The 21,865-nt window shown below is 49.7% G+C and overlaps 1 protein-coding gene across 2 annotated transcripts in view; it reads left to right on the top strand.

The window, feature by feature from the left end:
* The window catches only part of FRRS1L (ferric chelate reductase 1 like), a 45,606-nt gene that overhangs the window by 15,642 nt on the left and 8,099 nt on the right, over window positions 1–21,865 (top strand). For both annotated transcript variants that reach the window (XM_078592826.1, XM_078592820.1), the window contains exons 6-8: window positions 1,078–7,989; window positions 15,404–15,488; window positions 16,276–16,414. In XM_078592826.1, the coding sequence (XP_078448952.1) occupies window positions 7,017–7,989; window positions 15,404–15,488; window positions 16,276–16,414 (1,197 nt within the window). In that variant the 5' untranslated portion in view covers window positions 1,078–7,016. The remainder of the gene's footprint in view (window positions 1–1,077; window positions 7,990–15,403; window positions 15,489–16,275; window positions 16,415–21,865) is intronic.

Consider the following 21,865-nt stretch of genomic DNA (forward strand, 5'->3'; position numbering starts at 1 on the left):
GAAAATATATTTCTAATACTTATTATTTAATTTATTTACCACTTACCTTTCTCATGCTATTGGTTGCGCGCGGTTGCAATTTACTTTGCTCCGTCGGTGTTAGCTGCTAATGGCGTGATGGGTTTCTTTGCTCATTGCTGTTGCTCTAAACCCCTGTACCGTTCCCATTAATGTGCACTCATGCCTACTTTGTTGAGGGCGATATTGGCACGTGAATAAAGATTGATTGATTTACGTATCATTAAAAAAAAACTTCCATAGCACTGCCTTAAAAGGAAACATCTCATCGGCAAATGTTCGAACAATGGCCCTTCTTTATAGCACAGAGCGCCATTGTCTGACATGTCACCCATTGTATCTTCCTCCTCGTAACGCAGTGTTATCTGGGTTTGACCACCTGAATGTGAAATTGTAGTTGATGCTCTGCATCTACATCAGCAGCCGTACGAAAGAATAAACGAGGAACGTGTTCAGTTTCTGTTAATCGCGATTGTGCACCACTACCAATACAGCATCATTAATTTATGTTTTCTATTTTTTAGGTGGACTTCACAGCCAAAGTGATTATCGAAATAATTATTTAGTAAAATCTATCTCTATTAGGTTTATTCGATATTTGAACCTTATGGCGGTACCCCGGGGTACCATAGGATCCCGGCTCTTGCACAATGTCCGTGATGCAGTCACTTTTAGTCTGTTGATGGTCGTCGATGCGGCAATCGACTCATCTCGACGAGCTGTACACGATGTACTCCGGTGCGTGCCGAGAGCCTTCAGGGTTTCAGCGCAATCGTCCTCGTTGCGTTTCGACATCGCAGAGTAGCACCGATTTCGGATTGATTGGTACCCCAGTCGCGAAGTTAAGTACACCCCCCTAGGAAACAAAATATTGTCCCAGAAATAAAATATTTAATTGCCTCGGCCATTTTGTATTATTTGGTACCCCGGGGTACCGCCATGATGATCATCTCTAGAGTAGCAACGTTTAACTCAAATATATTAATTGTATTTTTGTTGTTTCTATCCATAAACAATATATAAACAACTCTCACCCTCGCTGCTTGTTTTTGATTACAGGGTGTCCTGGCAAAGAACTGGAGCATCAAAAGCAGTGAAACCAAGGAGAGTAATGATGACAGAACTTTAGGCCATGCTTCTGGAAAATTTAAACTCTCCGTGCTAACACTTTACACCATCAACCATTGTTTTTTTTTCCCACACAATCCGTGATTAATGTCGTCCATTTTCTTGCAGTGTGACGAAAATGTTTAATTATGCACATTATATTATCTGCTGTGTTGTGTTAATAAGATCAGCCATGGTACAGTTGGTAGTATGTTCACACCCAAATGAGTATTGCCAGATTACTTGCGCTGTAATCAGCGTAGTATGTGCACAGTGGGAGGTGTTCGGAATGAATAACCTTGCAATTCCACTCATTAGGGACTCTTCTTCATAAGTACACGCGTGTCGTGGACACACCTGCGAAACTGCCTCTGTCGCTGATCTTTTACCTTGCCTTACTTTTGCAGAGCTCACAAAAACTGTGTGCAGGGATCACGTCTGCAGTGAGAGGTTTTTGTCCTCTATGAGACATCTCCTTTACCAGTGGCAAAATATAGTAATAGGTTTTTACCCTTTCAAACTGGTAAAAAAAACTGATACCTTTATACAAGGGATCATATTTGCAATAACCACAACACAAGCAGTCAAAATGCAAACAAAAAGAAACAACTCTGATAATGATATGCACTGTCCTTGAAGTTGATTGGTCCACACCCGAGGCAGCTTTTCTTAGAGCCTAGTCTCCATTGGTGTTGGACCAGATGACGCCTTTTGGCATTTTGACTGCTTGTGTTGTGGTTATTGCAAACATGATCCTTTGTATAAAGGTATAAATTTTTGTACCAGTTGAAACGGTAAAAACCTATTACCATAGGTTTTTGTCCGCCAGTTTGGTCATCTTTTCAACGTAAGACTTAAAGACAGACGAGACATTGTGTTCATGCATTCACCAGACATCTGCCCAGACGATGGCAATGAACAATTATGCTGATCCACGCTATCTCTGATATGCCATGCTCTCCTAAAGGCACGCCGATGCACTTTGCATGAATCCACGCGTGTGGACACCCCACCTGTGAGTTAGTGGCCAAGCCTTCCTGTGAGGGATGCTTTTTGGTAAGAGATGGGAAGTCCACCTTGATTAACTATCCTATCACGATTGGCTCGAGCTCCAATGCGATGAGATGGATATTTCAGGCAAATTGCACCTAACTGGAATCGACTTGTGTGGTGACATGCACCTGTAATATAGCATTAACGTATGTACGTTGAACTTAGTTTTCACCGTACGTAGCCAACCGTGCTAATCGGAGGTGCAGGGGAAGGACAAAAAAATGTACAAAAAACTGTTCCACAAGAAATTAGTTTTAAATTTAGATTTAAAAGTGCATAGCTCCTAATATTGGAAGAGCGTTCCAGATGGTCACAGAAGCGCATCTGAAAGCGTGCGAAGCAGTGACCGCCTTTGTTCGATGGCTAAAAGCAATCTGAAGGTCGGGTTGGTTGATCATGCAGCAATCAAATGTGTGTTAGTGTGGTGCCTGTATGATACAGTACAGCAGCTAGGTTGCTGACCTGTCTCGTCAGCTTTAGTGCCGTGCAAGGTGCACGTGTGAATTATCTCCTGGGCACCCACGTGCAAAATTACACGAATAAAAATTGGCCAAACATCCTCGTCAGGGACTGTCGCTGAAAGAGCCTTGAAATTAAGTGAAACTTCCTGGACACATTTAATTACAAATTGTTATCTATGCTTATGCAACATTTACAATGAACAGGCTGTCCCTGTTGAGACATTACCAGGTACAAAAAAGGTGTGGCATTGGGGGGGATATATTGGGTGTGAGGTTCAAGGTGGTTAAAGTTTAGGGCTCCCCAAAGGGAGGTTATGTTTACTGTCATCTTTCATGCAAAAAGGGTTGTTTATGAATTTACGTAACCACACATACGTTTAATGTTATGACCAGATTCACAAAACGATGTAGTTTTTGTGACCTGTATTTTAATCATTGTGCACCTCAAAAAACATCCCTTTAGATTTGATAAACAAGCACTTATCCGTGAAGTGTCTCGTGGGTTAACAATGATCGTACATGTTCTGTTTCTGATTCGTAGGCTATGCTGTAGAACGGTCACTAAAACACGACGTGTCATTTCATTGATGTAAAGTGGTATTTAGATGTAAGTTATTTAGATGTACAGTATACATGAATATTGCCGTTTGTATGTAGAATTTACAGTTTGTTGCATCACTTTTTTCGTAGCCATATATTGTACCTTTTCATACTGTTGGTAATCACGCGGATGTTATTGATGTCACATTGCCGCAGAGATAATGTATCACTTTTTTATGAAATATACAATATTTTAACCTAAGCAGCGGCGACGGCTGTGTGAATCGTGATGCGTCGTACGCCAAGGGACCCCCCCCCTTGCATGCTATTCAAGGCGTTACACTTTCCAAATGGGCCGTACCATCTGCTGGTTTGTCTCGCCCGGCGAGCCCTGGTGAGCAGGCTTTATTATATTATTGGTGACAGGTCTGCCCAGCGAACTTGAGCAGCTTGCAGTGGCAGCGTCCAAACATTTGGAGCAGAGGGGACCCAATAATATTTTAATGTGCTGGCATCTGTCGAGTGCTTAATATGCATTTCATTGATGAGGAACCACAGGGGCGCAAACGCGGGCGTTCAGGCTCGGATCACGAGGGCCAAGGGGTTTCTGTCCAGGCCATGGTTAGGGCCCTACGGTCCTTTGTGTTGCTACTGGGAGCCTGGCCCGTGGCCAGCCACAGGTTTGGTGGCGCATGCCTTCAATGCGGAGACGTGCAAGTTGTGGTTCGTCGGTTGCAATGAGGTGATGTGCTTGGAATACTCGCCAGCAGGGGCAGTGATGTGTCTGTGTGAGGCATGAGAGCGAGATCAATACTGCAGTGCAAGTTCTGTAACATATCTCGATTAATTTTGAGTGATAATACTTATCCCTCTTTCGATGGGTTTATTTTGGACATCGTTTCTTCACGTGCAGACGTCCTCAAGGAAGCTGGCCAAACATGTCAAGTGTAATCCTGCTGAAAACGTATTGACACCCAGTGGGATTTCCCTGGATATAAGGTAACTAGCAGTTTCCCGTTGCGTGTGTGCTTGCGCCCTGCGGAGTGAGGGGCCCCACCGATACGCTAGACCAGCGGTCCCCAAACTTTTTGGCACCAGGGACCGGTTTCTTTCGTGGAAGACAATTTTTTCACGGACGGGGGGGGGTCATCATTGGGGTTTTCCCCCTTTTCAAAGAAGCTCTCCAGCGACGTTTGTTTTTGACTCATTTTGGCTACTAGGGGTTAGCAGCTTGTGGGCTCACCAACACTGTGACAAGTGCGCAGTGCGGGAAAGAGGCGCGGACGGAAGTGGTGAATAATAAAATAATGGGGGCGGGCCACGTGCGTGGCCTCACCGCTCTCACCTCCTGCTGCTGCTGCTGTGCAGCCCGGTTCCTAACAGGCCACGGTGCTGACCGGTCCGTGGTCCGGGGGCTGGGGGCCCCTGCGCTAGACCAGTGTTCTTCATTGCAAGGCCCGCAGGCCACTGGCGGCCCCTGGTGGCCTTTAGTGTGGCCTCTGACGTGCAGGCGGTGTGGCGGCCCTCACATTGATATCTTGTTGGTGAAAATGCCCCCCCCCACCCCGCTGAAAATAAGTGAAGATTGCTGCGCTAGGTTCTATTATTACTACGAGTATGTACCCAGGAGAGCCTCAAGACTTTTTTTTTGATGGAGGGTCCTGTCAAGTTTTCGCAGTAGGGGCAATGTTGCTGCTGCGTATAATACCAATTGAGTAATTTTCCGGTAAATGTTCAGAATTGGTATGCTTGGCCAATGCCAATTACATTGTATAGGGGGCGAACATACAAACTCCACAAGGCGCTCATGTCAGCAATACAACATAGGGCCTTGTTGCTGTGAGGCAAACATTACCACGAGGCCACGCTATTATGTTGCACTTAGCTGTCAACCCATACGGGTTACCCGTATTCTTGTACAGGGGGAATTGAGTTTTCAGGTCCATACGGCGTACAACCTTTTCAATACGGGCAAAAACATAATTATCTACTGTCAATTTGTTTTCTCCCTTGTGATGGGACTTTGTAGGATGAACGTTGAGATTTATAAAGGCACGGGGTGACCAATAATGTTTGAATTGGTCTGTAATAAGGTAGGTTGACAGGTATGTGTAGCATATTATTAAAAACGGGAATATCATTAAATGGTTGCCATCACATGTTTACTGTTCAGTCGGATTATGTAATGCAAACATTGCAGTGCAGTAATTTTCATGGCATATACAACAAAATCTAACACTCCTGCCGACCGTAATAAATGTTAAAACACATCACTTGGAAATACATGTTCGCGTATTGTTTAAGATGCATATTCAAATGTCTTAATTTTAAAATATGCTAAGCCAAAGTAGTGCCCTTGGTCGGCTGGGGTATTTTGGTGTATTGTTCATGTGTTTCGCAGTGGTAACAATTGTGCCTCACAGCAAAACAAAAACTCCTGGGTTCGATTCCCCCAACTCGGCCTCCTATCTATGTCGAGTTTGTATCCTCTCTGCAAGGGGTTTCCTCCGGGTTCTCCATGTTCCTCCTGTAGCTGAAAACACAATGCAACCAATATCGGCCAAACATCCCAAGACTGAAGCATTACCCGCAAATTACAGTACTCAATTTGGCTTACACATAGCAACATTGTCCAGCTGCAGTGAAAACTTGTCAGAACCCTCTTTTAAAAAGTCGACAGTGAGGCTGCCCTCGGGCAAACAAGCGTAATTAATCAATTTATCACAGTGGTGGCCAAGGAACGTACAGTGTTACACAAACTTTACACATTTTAAATTCTAAACAGAAATGAACAACGACACGATCTGCTTCTATCGTGCACTCTGCTCTCGTTCTCATACACTCTACATACGAGGAAAGGCTGCGACATCCGTAATTTTCCGCCCAACAGTTGCTGACTTAACTACAACAATTGATCCTCATGGGGGTACCAAATAATAAAAAAACTCCGACGCTATTATTATTTTTATTTCTGGAACAATATTTTTTCCAGGGGTGTCTACTTAACTCCGCGACTGGGGTATCATTCAATCTGAAATCAGTGCCACACTCCGCGATGTACCACAGTGCATCGTGTACAGCTAGTCGAGATGAGTCGATTGCCGCGTCGCCGACCATCAACAGACTAAAAATGACTGCATCACGGACATTATGCGAGAACATTGGAGGTTGGGGTGGGTGCTGAAGCTTCAGCTCGGTGGGGGCTCAACCCCCTCGAGCTGCCCCGGCGCTATGCGGGGCCGCTGTCCGTCCGTCCCACACCGCGCACGTGGTCTTCGGGAAGCCCTCTGAACTCTGAAGGCAGCATGGCAGCAGAAGCCAATGGCCGTTACGAAACAAAAGCGCCTCTTGCGGGAGTGGCCGCGCGGGACTGGTGGGCGTCGCTGCTTCTTCCACAGCTCAGCGCGCACATGGCAGTGCTGCCGCCGTTAGCAGCGTAAGGGCGAAGAGGCTTCGGACCAAATTCTAGCGGCGACTGAAATCGCGAACAATGGGGGCAACGCTGCAGTGGTAACGACGGGGAAAATGAAGGCGTTAAAACACAACGACGCTGTGATGACGCGACCTGCTGCTGCTGCTGAACACGGTGGACTGAAGCGGCGCTAATATCAGCAGCGAGCACTAATAATGGTTCCGGTAATAGCCTAATGGGAATAGTAAATATATAAATAAGCGCAATTTGAGGCTTTTTTTCTGGAGCTACGGAGGAAGCGGCACGTTCCGCATCCGATTTGTATCGGATTCGTGTCCGGTCGGTGTCGGAGATCGCGTTCCTCTCGCTCCGCGTCCGAGTAGCCGGGGGCATCGAAAGCGGCCGCAGCCTCCCCCTTCTCCGCCATGGCTACACACCTCGGTCCGCTCCTCTTCTCCCTGCCTCCTCCGCTGCCTCCTCCGCTGTTGCTGCTGCTGTGGTGGCTGACGACGCAGCGCGCGGCGAGCAGCGCGGCCGGTAGCGCGGCCGGTACCCCGGACAGCTCCCGGCTGCAGCCGCGGTCCGCCTCGTTCTCGGCCTCGGACTCCGCGGAGAGTTCGGCCGCGTGGCCCGGCGGGGCAAGTGCCGGCGAGAGCAGCCGCAACGTGAGTCCCGGCTACAACAGCGCGTCGGGGGACACACAGCAGCGGCAGCAAGACCAGCCTGGGCAGCGGCAACACGAGGAGGAGGAGGACCCCGCCAGGAGCAGTGACCCCGAGCTCCTCGTCGGGGATCCGAATTTCCTCCCGTCCCTGGAGTCGCTGCTGCTATTGGGAGAAGATGAGCAGCGAAATCGCCATGAAGATGACAAGCAGGACGGAGAAATGATGGTAATGGTGATGATGGAGGGTGGAGAGAGCGACTACGGCGAAACGGTCGAGCGACACGGGGAACGTGGGGACGAGGGGGGGCGGACAGAGGGAGACTGGAAGCTGGAGGAGCAGCAAGGGGAAGAGCAGGAGATGCAGGAGGGGCAAGAGATCGAGGAGGAGCAGGAGATACAGAAAGGGCAGAAGATCCAGGTGGAACTGGAGTTCCAAGAGGTTCAAAAGTACCCGGAAAATCAGGAGATCGAGCAGGAGCCGGAGGGGCAGGAGATCCAGGTGGAACTGGAGTTCCAAGAGGTTCAAAAATACCAGGAGAAGCAGGGGATCGAGGAGGAGCAGGAGATACAACGGCCACGAGAGATGCAGGAGTTCCAGGAGATCCAGGAGGAGCAGAATAATGAACAGATGGAGCTTCCACCGATTGCCCACTGGCACGGGGAGCAACTCGAGAGCCACAGCTTCAGCTCATTCACCCGGGAGCTGTTCAGCTCACACGTCATCGGTGAAGAAGGTGGGTAAAGGTTGTGCCGTAACTTCTCCATGTGAGAGCCTATTGCTTGCTTTGAATTTTGGCGGAAACTGTTTTTTTCCCGTCCATGTTTGCCGATAACTGACCGCTGATGCCATCTTTTCGTCAAGCGGATACGGCCTTCTGCCCGACGCATAGTTTAATCTCTTGAACAAGGTGGGGGGGTTATCATGACCTCCAAGATCGAGTGGTTTCAACCCGGAAACTTTGCGCAATGTGTATTAATAGCTTAAGGCTAGCGTCACACATTAACATACACTAGTGCAGTGAAAACAATCTGGTTTGTTAATGCTAACGTGGTACAAACAAAAAGTAAAAACGAATGCTTACATATTTTGATTTATGTAAGGTACCTTTAGTAATACAACTAAAATATTATGAATGTAGTTACATTACAATGAATAATTTGGTGTTACGTACAGTACCGAAAATAGTCTACACGTTTTATTCAATCAACTTCAACATATAATATCTAATATCTAAAGCTTCAAATCAAGATTGATAATATCTACATTTGTATATAATGATTTTTCTTTGGCTCTTCTGGGAGATTGTAGTCGTCTTAATTGAACTGGGTGAGATCCCATTCCAGTCACAAACATCTCTTGCAAAGGAGATCCGTGTCTCTTCGAGTATTTCGTGGCCGCTCGCTCGTGTGCCGGACGGAGGGATGCGGGATAAACGGAACATTTGGGAAATTCCACTTCATTTAGGATACCAAACGTTTGTGCACGGAAAGATTAACAGTAGTTTAGTTTATTTATTTTGGTTGCAATAAAATCCACCGTGAATGGATTTATTGGGATACGGTATTGTTCGTTGTCCGCAGTAAGTGCACGCATATGTATTTTCCAGAAAGAATTCTGCTCTTCGTATGCCAAATGCATATGTATGCAGTTGTCACTACGTCTTGTTTAAATATTAGTCTTATTCAATCACAACTGCTGATTTTTTCTCACTGTTTTTTATTTTATTTACAAGCATTGTGTATGTCTCGTAAACCGGTCTTCAGTGTACCGTTGTGGTCAGTGTGACTTTTAGCCACAGCCATTGCTGATGTTATACAGTTGAAAACATTATTTGTGTTCTCTTACGTTCCGCTGCATTGCTTTGTATTCATTACTGGGCATCATTTGAAATCGTGCCTCCTGAAATCTCACCCACTGCTGTTGCAATTGCGTGTAGGGACCATCATCAGGTTGATTCCCCACCCCTCTCAGGCTTTGTGATCAATGCAATCTGTCCGACGTTTATTAAAAGAGAAGATGCTTTACATCTTCTCAGGGCCGAGTCGTGCTGCTTACAGACAAAACCATTTTAATGAGCACTGTTTTGGTTTTATGAATGGCAAATCAAAAATAGAGAACTGATTAATCAGCATTAACATTTGACAACAATTGTCGACATTCCGACATTTATTTGAAGGCTTAATTATGAAGCTGCGTGAGTTGCTTAGTCGTGCAAAGTGCAAACCGATCATCCCTGATGAACACAAACTCGCCTCATCCCCACTGATGGGAATCTTCCGAAAGTATAATAGTAATGCACAACCCTTCCCTTTGTCCACGGGCCTCCCCACACCTTGTCAGTTATTGGGGGGGGGGGGGTTATTTGACCATGCTTCACTCAGCGGGTCAGTGCGGGTGTGTGAAAGAGGGGATCCTGGACCGGATCGGTTTTCTTTTGCCACTGATGTTAGCCATGGCCAGGAATCAAATTCGGGTTGCTGGGTTTGTAGTGTGGTGCGCTCACCACTGTGCCACCGCTCCACCCCTTCTCGCAGCAAGTTGTGTAATTGTGCGATTATTTGTTCATCAAGTCACGTGCTTGGGCTCCACGCGTTGTCCATTTGAGAATTAATTGGACGGTGTCGGTACACAGCGCGGCATTGGCAAATCCACTAACACTTGGCTGCATTCACACACACGCCCAAATTGTAATGCATGTTCCTGAGTTAGGCACCATGGTATGGGTCTGATACTCTTATTGCCATCGGGGCATGTTTTGGGTTAGTGGGGATATTTATTACAGTCATTACTTAAAAGCTCATTCCTGGAATTAAAAGTTTATTGGGTTGTGACGAAAAAATAACCTGACAGGGGAGTGGTGAGCTCACATGCATTGTCAATTTCACGATATACGCATTTCGACCAAACTCTGCACTCTATGGTCCATTATCATAACTACCGACGGAGAAGCAAATTGAGCACATTTTGATTCTTAAAGTGTATTCAAAGTGGAAAAATATATAGTGGAGGCTTCCCCACATCATCACAATTCCTCACAGTCCCCCGACAGACAATCCTTCTCGCTGCTGTGCACGGCGCTCCATCTCCGCAGTGGTCAATCTCTCGTCTGTGTTCCTCGCTTTGGCTGCCAATCGATTACGAGTCACGTCCATCGGCGATTGTCCCGTCCACTGATACGTCCTGCCCAGTCCCACTCCTATTTATTACCAATCAAAAAATTGTGTCTCTCGATGGCATTTGTTCTCTGATCCACATTGCTGCTCTGCTTACATCTCAATGCAATTCCCAGCATGCATCTCTCCCTGCTTCTTTGATGCTTGTTCTTCACTTGAATTCCGCATTGGTTGTCGGTCTGTGTTTCACATCCCTGTCTTAGGAGGTAACATGCACTGACTGAAACACTTTTTTTTCTGTAGTCACATTTGGATGTTGCCTTTTCCCGAACAAATATAATTTCCAAAAAATACTCCAACCCCATCCTGTCCTAACTCACCTATTTATTGTTATTATTTTAATCCTGGTCCATCTTCAATATTTGCCCCTAATTTACATGCTCTGCTGTGCTTCCCAGCTGCGTACCTTCAACTATTATTTTCCTTATTTCAGTGAACATAATATATATGGTTTTCTCACCTACGCAGCGTAACTTCAATCATATTGCTGCGCATTACACATGTTATGGTATTCATCTTCTTGGTTCTTTCGGTAAAGTCACGTAGAAGGGAAGTAATAAAATAATAAAAATAAAACATAATAAAACAATTCTCATCGAAATGTTATGGTATGTTTGCAGTAGTTATACAAAATAAACCAGGCTACAGCTTTGTATTCTCCAGTGCGAATTATATACCGTGAAACAGCCCATTAGATAAAGTGCAGTAAATTCAGCTTAATAATTATGGGCTTCAACAATACGTATTTCACATCTATTGATCCGGAGTTTTCCTGGCAACATAACTCCAGTATTGACTATTCCATACTCGGCCATCACATGCTGGGTGTGGTGGTGCACTCCTGTAATCTCGTGACTTCAAGTGAGGGTTGATACTGTAGATCACACAGAGATGCAGCCAATATATTTGTGCGACAGACACACGCGGGGCAAGAACGTGGTGGTAAGAGGCCAAGCAATTAGGTTATTGGCCAGCTGGTAAAATATCCAAAGCAGCAGGATCGTCGTGAAAGAACAAACATTGAAGACTTCGTGAGGCTTCCCTGGTTGCATAAATAATTGCTGTCATAAATTATTTAAGAGGAACTGCACGTGCTCTGTCTGCAAAAATAAAATAGTGAACATATTCGTCAATAACATTGCCCTAAAACATTGCCCTAATAACCTTAGGGGACATATTACAATTTTATCTGCAGCGTTATTGACGAATAAGTTGAGTTTTTTTTCTTATTTGTGCTTGTGCACATCTGGCCACGTGGAATCGCCAAATAATTTTTTGTGAAAATATGCAACTTCGCTCTGTGAGAGCGGCAAAGCGCCGCAAACGTTTGTCAAACGGTGACGCTGATGAGGATGATGCCCTTCCATTCCCCGTAGAGATGGCACATGGTGCACATTTGTTGGCATATCCGTGCCAAGGGCTGAAGAGCTCGCTCTCATGTCACCCACACTCATGGCTTTTCGATCGATGTCTCTCACGTACAATTGTGCTATGGAGGCGTAAATTGATGTAACGTTAGTCGTCTGTGCCTGGCGCTCCTCCTTGCTCCGCCATCAAAGATTTTCATGGTGTAAAAATAATATCGTCGTTGGCTGCTGAACGCAGTGCAGAGATGAATGCAAGTTGTTCTGCCCCATGGCTAGTATGGGGGTGTTGATTACACAGGAACTTCCTGATAAAGTGTTGAGTTTGGTCACGTGACCAGGAAGTGACGATTTACATTCTCTAAGTCATGAGGCAGGGTGTCAGCCATTACACAGAGTACAAAATGAAGTCACAAATAGCGTCTCAGTGAAGACAGGTGCATCTCTTCATTGTGGGACTTTAAGAAGCATTGTCTGTAGGTTCGTTTATGTTCCTATAATACTGGGAATGCTGTTATAATGTTAGGATTGCCGTTATAATGCTGTAAAAGTCTTTATAATGCCGTTAAATTGTTATTATGCATATGAGGCCTAGTTAACAACGAAGCCTGCCACTTGCATTATTGTGAATGTTACTTGTAATTGAATAAATCGAGTCAGATCTTGAGAGCAAGGATGAAGAAGTATCTCATCCACAGTTCAGTATTATGTGCAGCGCTGTACATTTAGGCTGCAATATGATGATTACACGAAGTGACCTTATTTAACACAGTAGCTTATTCTCTTGTATAGCTATTCAGTGTTAATATAGGTGCCTGGTCCATCCAGGACCAATTGTTGAGTTTCATGTTATCTAAGACAATGTTATGATGATCCTTGTGTTCATTCATTATATCAATATTGCAAGTGTAAAGGTATTATTTGGCGAAGATGCGCCATCTCCATGCAGTTAGCCGGTAGTACCGGCCACATGCCAATAGGGGGCAGAAGAGGGGCTGAGCCCCAGTGTTAAGGGACTATGGCCCACAGGGCCCAACGGTAACCCCTATGGAACGGCATGCAGATCCCAGACCCCAGGAGGGGGCTGTGGGATGACAACACGCCCAGGTCCTGCTGGAAGGTTCGAGAAGGAAGGTGTGGCTGGGGCGGAGCGAGCCGCGGTTCTGTATAAAAGCCGGACCTCTGAACGGTCCCGGCAGTCATCGTTCACCTGAAGACTGAAGAGGACTCCTGAAGAGAAGAGCCCAAGGAGCAGAGCCGAACCCTTGGCAAGGGTCGACTCCAGCTTATACCAGTGAAGACTGAAGCCTCACTCAAGAAGATGTATATTAGTCAGCGAGAGGCGTACATTGTCTGGAGGGGCTACCTCCTCAGCGTATCGGGTGTGAGGGGCCGTTACCCCTTTGTGTTAGCAGTTACTGTTAATAAACCGTGTTGCCTCAAACTCTCCTCCAGTTGTTTACCCACTACAACTGGGGTCAGAAGTGGCTACATTAGTATGGAGACTAGGAGAAAAACGTGGACCAGGAGCCCGGGCGAAGACGGCGACGACTCAGCTGCCGCAGGGACGCAAAATCCGGCGGAGGACGGCGAGATGCTGCCGGCTGAGCAGCAGCCAGCTCGGCCATCGGGCGGATCACCGACATCGGGGAGTGCTCTCCGAGCTGTGCACTCCCGCCTTGCCGAGCTTCTCCACGCTGCGGCCGACATCCTCGAAGAAATTCATCACGGCGGAGGAAGACGGAGCGGGTCTGCGACCAACGGCCGTTCCCACCACTGATCCGGCAGAAGATTTTGAATCTCCCGCCCAGAGCACAGGAGCTTCCGCCGGAAGTCACGTGTAGCATGCATCCGGTCAAGTGCACCATGGGTCTGACGGGTGTGGCCCTGACAAACCAGAGAGTGCCGCATCATCGACAGCGCGACCAGCGACCGGGGGCCACCATCTTGTTTGCTGGAAGGGGCGCCAAGTTCAGAGAGGAGCGGCTGACCACGGAGCTCGCGCCGTCCTTTCAGCAGCGCCTGCCCGTCTTGATAGAATTCTCCACGGCGAGGGGCGACTGGGCGGCCTTCCAGCGCCGGTTCCTTGCCCACCACGAAATCGCGGGGTGGACAGAGGAGGAGGAGGCGCTACGGGCACTCCCAGCCGCCCTGGATGATGTGAGACCGAGACACAAGTAATGTAAAAAAAAAAAGATAATTCACAAATGTGCTTTTGTGTCTTGAAAAAACTGGAGTTCTGCTTAGCGACGGTGGACGCTGGCACTGACAGCTGTGACGTATTGACTCAACGCTGCGTGATGCACGAGGGAGGAATACGGTGTGGGAAGCTCGCAGCTTCGATAACCTCGACTTGATGATTGTTCCGCAAGCCGAAATGAAACAGCACGGGATGTGCCAGCCACAGGGGGAACCGATTGCATCCGTGCCTTGCTCATGTATGCGCATCCACTTAATTTAATACCACATTCATACATTTCCAGTGGCCATCAAAATCGTCTGTCCCTTGCAGTTCATACAGCTGCAACGTTAGTTGTAAAATCCTACAGCATGGCCATGGAGATAAGAAAGCATGGAGAGATGTTTACTAAACAATCCAGTGCCCATACATGAAAATCGGTACTTCTACATTACAATTTACAATACGATGTGGATATATATATAGAATGTAACATCCACTGTATCTGAAGATGCAGTTCAGAAACAGTGGGCCTATTTATTGAATAGAGACAAAGAGGCACTCATTTTAGGCGGAAGGAAGAAATGAAAGGTCTTGAGCCTGGACTTCAAACAAGGGCAAGGGAATCCATGAAACAGATGGCTGGGGGAAGGGAGCTCCAGACTATGGGGCAGCAGTGGAGAATGAGCGAGGGTTGAATGGAGGTGGGTGGGGGGGCTTCCACAAAAGCCTTGGTTAATGGAGGAGAGGGAAGTCGAGTGAGAGGAGAGAGGTAGGCAGGCAGGCATCAGGCCATGGATGTTCATGATTATTTTTCTTGTAATCGCGGTCGCCGAACATAGTCCTCCAGAGGTTCAAGACGCCGAGAAGCCAGCAACAAACGGCACAATTAAAAGTGTAACAGATCAGAGTTAATATATTTCTTGACTTGAGCAAGCTCAACCTGAGACAACGGGATGGGAAATCCAAAGTCGAGCACTGCGGGGAAGAAGCAGGTGACAATAATGACGATGCAAGCATTGAAACACGAAATGCATGCACGGTGCGAGTGCTGCCATTAAGGAGCCCCCCACCATCCCACTGCCCACCCAAGACAAAGATCCTCCGTATAGGCTTGACAGACTGTTAGGGCAAGTGCTGTTAGTGTGCACCTATCAAGGCCGACACGGCCTTCATAGGGTGGCCAACACCACGCCCGGCCGTCTTTGTCTCCCTAATGGCGATGTTTACACACCACACCAGGTACGAATTTGAGGCTGAGTCGACCTAGTGGAGGCCCAGGACCCGTACAGGTATTCGTCACCGATGTTGGCCGTGAGCGGAAAATTGAACTCGGGTCACCGGGTTCGTAGCGCAGCGTGCTAACGACTACACTACCGTGCCCCCCCCACCCTCCGCTACCACTTCGCGTGTCCCCATTGCCGCGTGCAGATCGACCGCTGCCCTCTCCTCCACCCCTTGACCCGTTCGTGCCGATCCGCTCGGACGACTGCGGCATCGACAAGGGATGCTTCAGGTGGGCGGCGGGCGGACTCGGGCCATCGCGATCGGTGACAGTTTAGTTCTTTATTATGCGAGGTGAGAGCCAATTGAGACAAACGCCTGCCTCTGCCAGGGCGACGTTGGACGTGTATTTGCTCCCGTGTGTTACATGCAGGGGGCAGCATTATATACAAGCAGAAATGTTACAGGGGGAGGCGGAAGGATTAGAATTCTGAATTGTAAATATTAAGCCTCTTTATTTAAATCCACCGCTGGATGATAGCCCGTCCATGCTGTGTCGGCCATGGGGGTTGTTTGACCATACTTCACCATGGTGGTCTATATGAATAACGTTATCTGGTGCAAGGAAATAAAATCATTATTGAAACACGATGTTCCGATTGCCAAGAAGAGGGAGTTCCAAACAGCAGAGGAGGCAGTTAAGCAGCGTTGCCAAAGTGGTGAGTGATAGGGACATATTGATCTGACATCCTAGTGCGTGTCCATGTGCATGTCATGGGAGTGATGGCGTAGTGGTTATCACACTGCATTATGAACTTGGTAACCCGAGGTCGATTCGCAGCCAGGGCGATCATCAGTTACGAGCGATATCGGAACCTCTCCTAGGTTGACTCATCCTTGAATTGGCATCTAATGTGTACACGTCAGCACTAGTACTGGTCACAACGCCCCTTTCATGTGCCCTACAGGCCTTAATAGGTGATCGCCAACAACATTTGCCCCAACAGCCAGTGAGGGCTCCACGGGTCTTTGCGTGTGTTTGTGCATGTGCGTGTGTTTGTGCACGTTGGCGTGGGCAGGTACGGAGCTCCGGGCTGCGATGCCGACTCGTGCGAGTACTTCCTCAGCTACCGGCGACTCGGGGAAGATGTGGAATTTGAGCTGAGCGCCGACACAGACGGCTGGGTGGGCGTTGGCTTCTCGTCTGACCGCCTGATGGTGACGAGCACCACTAAATATCGCAGCACACACCGGAACGAGACATCCCCTTTAGCCTTGCAGACTCGAGCGAAACAAGAAGCAGTTTTTACGACCAGCACATCATGCCAAGTCAGCTTTGGCTTACCACGTTGCAATGTCCGTACATCATCTTCTCCGGGTACTTATTTACAGCCGGTTTTATCTATTGGAAAGCCCATGACAGGTCATCAGATGGAATTTGTCACAAGGTAAAAAAAAGTAAAAGTCATTTCCTGCTCCAATGAGCAACGAGGCTGTGCTCATCTCCAGCTTACAGCTCTGAGCAAGTGGTGGAAATTCCACTGTTGGCTTTCCCACGAAGTTGTACTTATTTTATCGACCTCATGATGGGCTGATTCAATGCCCAACCAGGAGTTGAAATCGCAATGCTCCAATTGCCAGCGGCTACCGCTGAGCCATCTGGTTGGCTGGCTATGCATAAGGTAACACTCCAAACATATGCACTGCATCACACAATACACACATATAACAACACTTTTTACACACACTCACACGTAACATGCCATCATAGACCATACTTTTGAAATGGATCTTCCTTTCCAAACGCTCATGCTGGCCACACGAAATCGAGATTGTATTCCTTTCCGTTGTTAAAATCATCACCACCAGGTGGAAACATTCAGCTGAATGTTGTTCAGCTGAATGTGAATGCAGTGCAGCCGTTCAACACTTGATCCAAACGTTCGCAGCAGCACAGCATCCGCACTTACATCTGGTGTGCGGAGCAATGTGAATGGCAGTGTAACACGTAGGCTTTCGTCACCAACATCGTCCACAATACATGTCTTTTTGGATTAGATCGCATAAATAAATGTGTCGTTAAACCCGCCACCACCCGACACAGCCAACTCGTAAGGTTTGTCACGTAAACAGAACGTGCCAATTCGTTACTAGTACAGCACACTGGTGTGTTGGAGAGCCAAGCCACAACATTTACAACCTTACTCATTGGCTGTGTCGGGTGGTGGCGGGTTTATCCACACAAATATTTACGCGATCTAACCCAAAAAACCTGTATTATGGACAATGTGAATGTATTTCATGGATTACTTTTCCATTTATTATATTCCCAACACCGGCGTGCAATGCATTGCAATGCACAGACTTGTGCCACGCTGGGAAACCCGGCGCAGTTCTGCGCGATGAGCTGAAATACAGCAAAGTACAGCCAATAAAATCACGCCACCGCTAAGGCGTTCACTGACGGCGTTCAATGCCCTTCCCTGCACATTCCCACCACCCTGGGACCTCGGTGCCGAGCTACCACTCTCCCTCGTCGTCGTCGTCGTCATCATGAACATCATCAATATTTCATAGTTGACTCCTTTTGAAAACCGTCACAGGAATTGAATTCATAGCAAAAAGCAATTGGCAGGTTTAAAATTGCCTCAACGGCTGCACGCATCGGTAATATATAAGGATTGCATAAAATCGTTGTGATGATTTTGTAAGTTATTTACATCGCTTTGCTTTTCCCTGTAAGCTATATTTATTTTAGGTTTTTTTTTTGCATCCGATATTTTCCCTACACTAATTTCACATGGTGTCATTTGTTTTAATTTTTCTTAACTCAATAACGTTGTGTGAATATAAGTTCTCCCTTATGCATATTAAATATAAAATCAAAGCCTCACAACATTTCCAAAGAGAGATCCACCTGCATCTCAGCAAGGTTCTCCTGGCCAAATAAACAACTCATAGACTGATGATTGTATTTTCACCTTTGACCAGATCACCTAGAATGAGCCCAATCGCGTCAGATTTCACGAGCTAAGCAGGTGTGGGGGCCGTTGGCCCCCGGGTTCCCCCCCTGCCATCATCCCCTATTCCGTTTATGTTACCCCACCTCCCTAATACCCGCTAGGGTTTCGCCGGCCTTCGAACGCGACGCCCCTACCCATACGGCTTCACGCAGCGCTCCCCCGCTACAAGCATACGTGCGCACGGCATCATCAATCGAACGCCATACTCCCCCTCTTTACACCGCTACGTACAGCTCTCGCACGCTGCGAGCGTGCGCCCGTCTACAGACCTGCGCGGCACTCGCCTCTACGTCGAATAACCACGTTACCAATGCGCACCCGTATCCGACACGTAGCGAACGTACGCGCACTCCCGCACACAGCTCCCCGCGGCACTCACTCACCACTGAATACCCCCGTTGTGATCGCGCACCTGTATCATACACGTAGTGAACACACGCGCACCCACACGTGCAGCTCCGCGCAGCTCTGCGCAGCGCTCACTCACGTGGTGAACCACTGTGTATGCAGCACCACACACGTTCACACCTCTCTACGTCCGCCCTGACTACTCACGTTATGATCGCGCACCTGTATCCTACGCGGAGCAAACGCACGCGCACACACGCAGCTCTACATGCGACACACCGCTCACAAGATCACACGAGACCACGCTTCGCTATTAATGATTTATTGTCCGCTACCTGGAACTAGATGTTAAATCAGTGAGTCGACGAGGCTGGCCTACGCTGATACCTTTATACCTATTCCCGATTTATCTGCTATGATTCTAATTCACCTTCTTACTCACTGTTGGAAGTATTCGGCGTCCTGTGGCTTTTCCTCTATGCCGTCGGGACACGTCACGCGGACGTCCGGAGGGCAGAGCTGGGAGCCGACTTGCACGCGTGCCTCTTGAAGAGAAGTGAAGAGCCCGATCTCTCCTTTGCCCCCCCTTTTTATCCTCCCTCCATCAAAGGGATGCGGCTCCGTGCGGGATGGTGGCCCACAGCTTTTCCTTAACAATGGGCTCGCGCCCTCTAGCACGCGCACCGCGGTTCCGGGCGCCTGTGATATGCTAATCAATGTGCGGCGTTGCGCAGCGCAAATTCCAATCAATCCCTTTCTCATGCAGGCCCCCATTATTGAAGTTCATGCGGCAGTGTCCATCACAAAGGCCCGTCGTGGGAATCTGTGCACGGCTCCCCGCGCGCCTCCCCTCTCCCGATCTATTCATACCTTCAGCTTAATCATTTACCCTCCCCAACAATTGTGCCTGCGCGCTCAAGCGCAACCATCCCAACCTTCCGTGACTATGCGAGAGCCGCCGCATTCCTGCTAATTATGCCGTCCCGTCCCTGCTTGCCTCGTCGACACTTGGGGGTGGGTGTGGGGGATGCGCCTCAACCGCGGTGGCCGAATGCCCCTCGCCGCAACCATACCATCTTAAGGTCGGTCGCAGCGCCGCGGTGCAACGTAGCGTCGGGGGAGGTCATCCAACTCCCTGATCGCCGGAAACCGTGAGAGTTAATCCCGATAAGGGTCTCTCGGATAAAAACTGGTCGATCAGGTGTCCTCCCCTTCCAGCTCTATGGGGGGGGGAAATGCGTGCGGGTGTGTTCATGTGAGGTGAGGTGAGGGGGACGAGGGGTCGGCTCCGTCCCTTGGTGGTGGCGAGGTTGGGGATGGGGCGCCTGCTGACCCCCCGAGGTGCCAGTCCCCGTCCCGGGTTGACTGGAGCACCTCGCTTGGGCCGCGCCCACGAGAAAACGTTGCGGGGTCCGGGGGATCCATCCGGACCTTGTGGCTGGTCTCGGGGCGGGTGGCGCCGTCCTCTGCAGCTCCTGCGGCGGCCTCCTCCTCCACTCCAGCGGCTCTCCCTGTCCCTCGGTACCTGCGGGCTGGGGCACAAACTCAGCAGCGGAAGGGTTTAGGAGCCGTCATCCGCGTCGTCTCCTGACTGGATCGGGGCGCCTCGGGGGCCCGGCGGGGCCCATGTAGGGTGCGAGGCCCCCCAGCACGAGGGGTGCGGGTACTCCGGGATTTCGGGGCCTTCGGGTGACGGGGTTCTCTCTCGCCGGGGCCGCTTTCCACGGTTTTAAGCGGCGGACGTTGACCACCGTCTCTCGATCCCTCTCCCCGCTATAAATTAGTACCGTCCAGGGGGAGATCTGTCGCACTACGGTCCAGGGTCCCCACCAGTAGGTCGTCAGTTTCCCCACCTGCCCGGCCCCGACGCGAGGGGTGTGTAGCCACACCTTAGCGCCTGTCAGGAATAAGGGGGGTTCCATGCGGGGTCGGGTGCCCTGTTCCTGCCGCCGATGCGCGGCTTCCCCTTGCGGGTATGCTCGGCCTCGGGCTTCTCGCAGGGTCTCCAACAGGTGTTCCACGGGGCGGCTTCCCTCCTCCGGCTGGGGGGAAGGAACGCCGAATAGCAGATCTGAGGGTAAACGAGACTCACGGCCGAACATCATTAAAAACGGGGTTTGTCCCGTCGACGTGTGTACGGTGGTGGCGTAGGCGAAAATGGCGTAGGGGAGGTGTTCGTCCCAATCCCGTTGATTTGCGGCCGCCATACGTTTGAGTTTCCCCGCTAGGGTCTGATTCATGCGCTCCACCATACCATTCGCTTGGGGGTGGTACGCTGTGGTTCGGTCCTTCTGGATTCCGAATTCTCGGCACAGTGCCTGGAACAGCTCGGCCTCGAACTCGCTACCCTGGTCGGTGAGGACTCATTCTGGGATCCCGTGCTTCAGTACGTAATGTTCCACAAATGCCCGGGCCACCACCAAGGCCGTTTTATCAGGGATGGCCACTGCCACGGGGTAGCGGGTGAAATACTCTACTGCGACCAGGATATATCGGTTGCCTCGATGGGATCGTGGGAATGGCCCCTGTAGGTCGATCCCGACCAGCTGATTCGTGCGGCTGACGCGGAACGGCCTTAGGGGTACCTGGTATCGTGCCGGTTTCGGCGCGGCAGCCCTGTACCCAGGCCGCCACGTCTTGTGCCAATTTGGGCCAGAGATACTGGCGACGCAGGGTCTCTCGAGTGCGTCGTTCCCCATCGTGGCCACCGAGTGGGTGGTCATGCACCAGCCGTAGCAGCTGGGGTCGCACCTGGGCAGGAACACAGATGCACCCCGGCTGGCCGGCCTCGGTTAACTCCCGTACCACTCCGTTCTGCACACACAACCGGGCATACAAACCGCTCCAGGGTCCTGGTAGGGCGCTCTTTTCCCCCCACAGTGCCGCCTCCACTGCCGCCAGATCGGGATCCCGCTGCTGGGTCTGTCTCAGCTGCTCGTCGTTCAGGCCCGGGAAGGCGCAGCCGACGTCCTCCTGGATCCGTCCGATCGGGGCCGGGTGACCCGCCGGGTCCCGAGCCGTGGGTCCCGTGCTTGCCGGGCGGTCGATGGGATCCTCGGTGCCACCTGGGAGGGTCTCTGTGGCGCACACTGCACTCTCTCGCGCTGGGGGGGGGTCAGTGGCCGCGGCCCCTCGGGGGTCCGTTGCCTGCCGGCAGCGTCCCCCCGTGAAACACGGGCAGGCCTCCTCCACCCTGGTCTCGGCGTACACCGTGGGCCGCCTCGACAAGGCGTCCGCGTTTGCATGCGTCCGGCCAGCCCGATACTCGATTTGCAGGTTGTACTCCTGCAACTGCGCC

This window comes from Lampetra planeri, chromosome 1 (assembly GCF_965212315.1).
Source record: "Lampetra planeri chromosome 1, kcLamPlan1.2.h2, whole genome shotgun sequence".
NCBI lineage: Eukaryota > Metazoa > Chordata > Hyperoartia > Petromyzontiformes > Petromyzontidae > Lampetra > Lampetra planeri.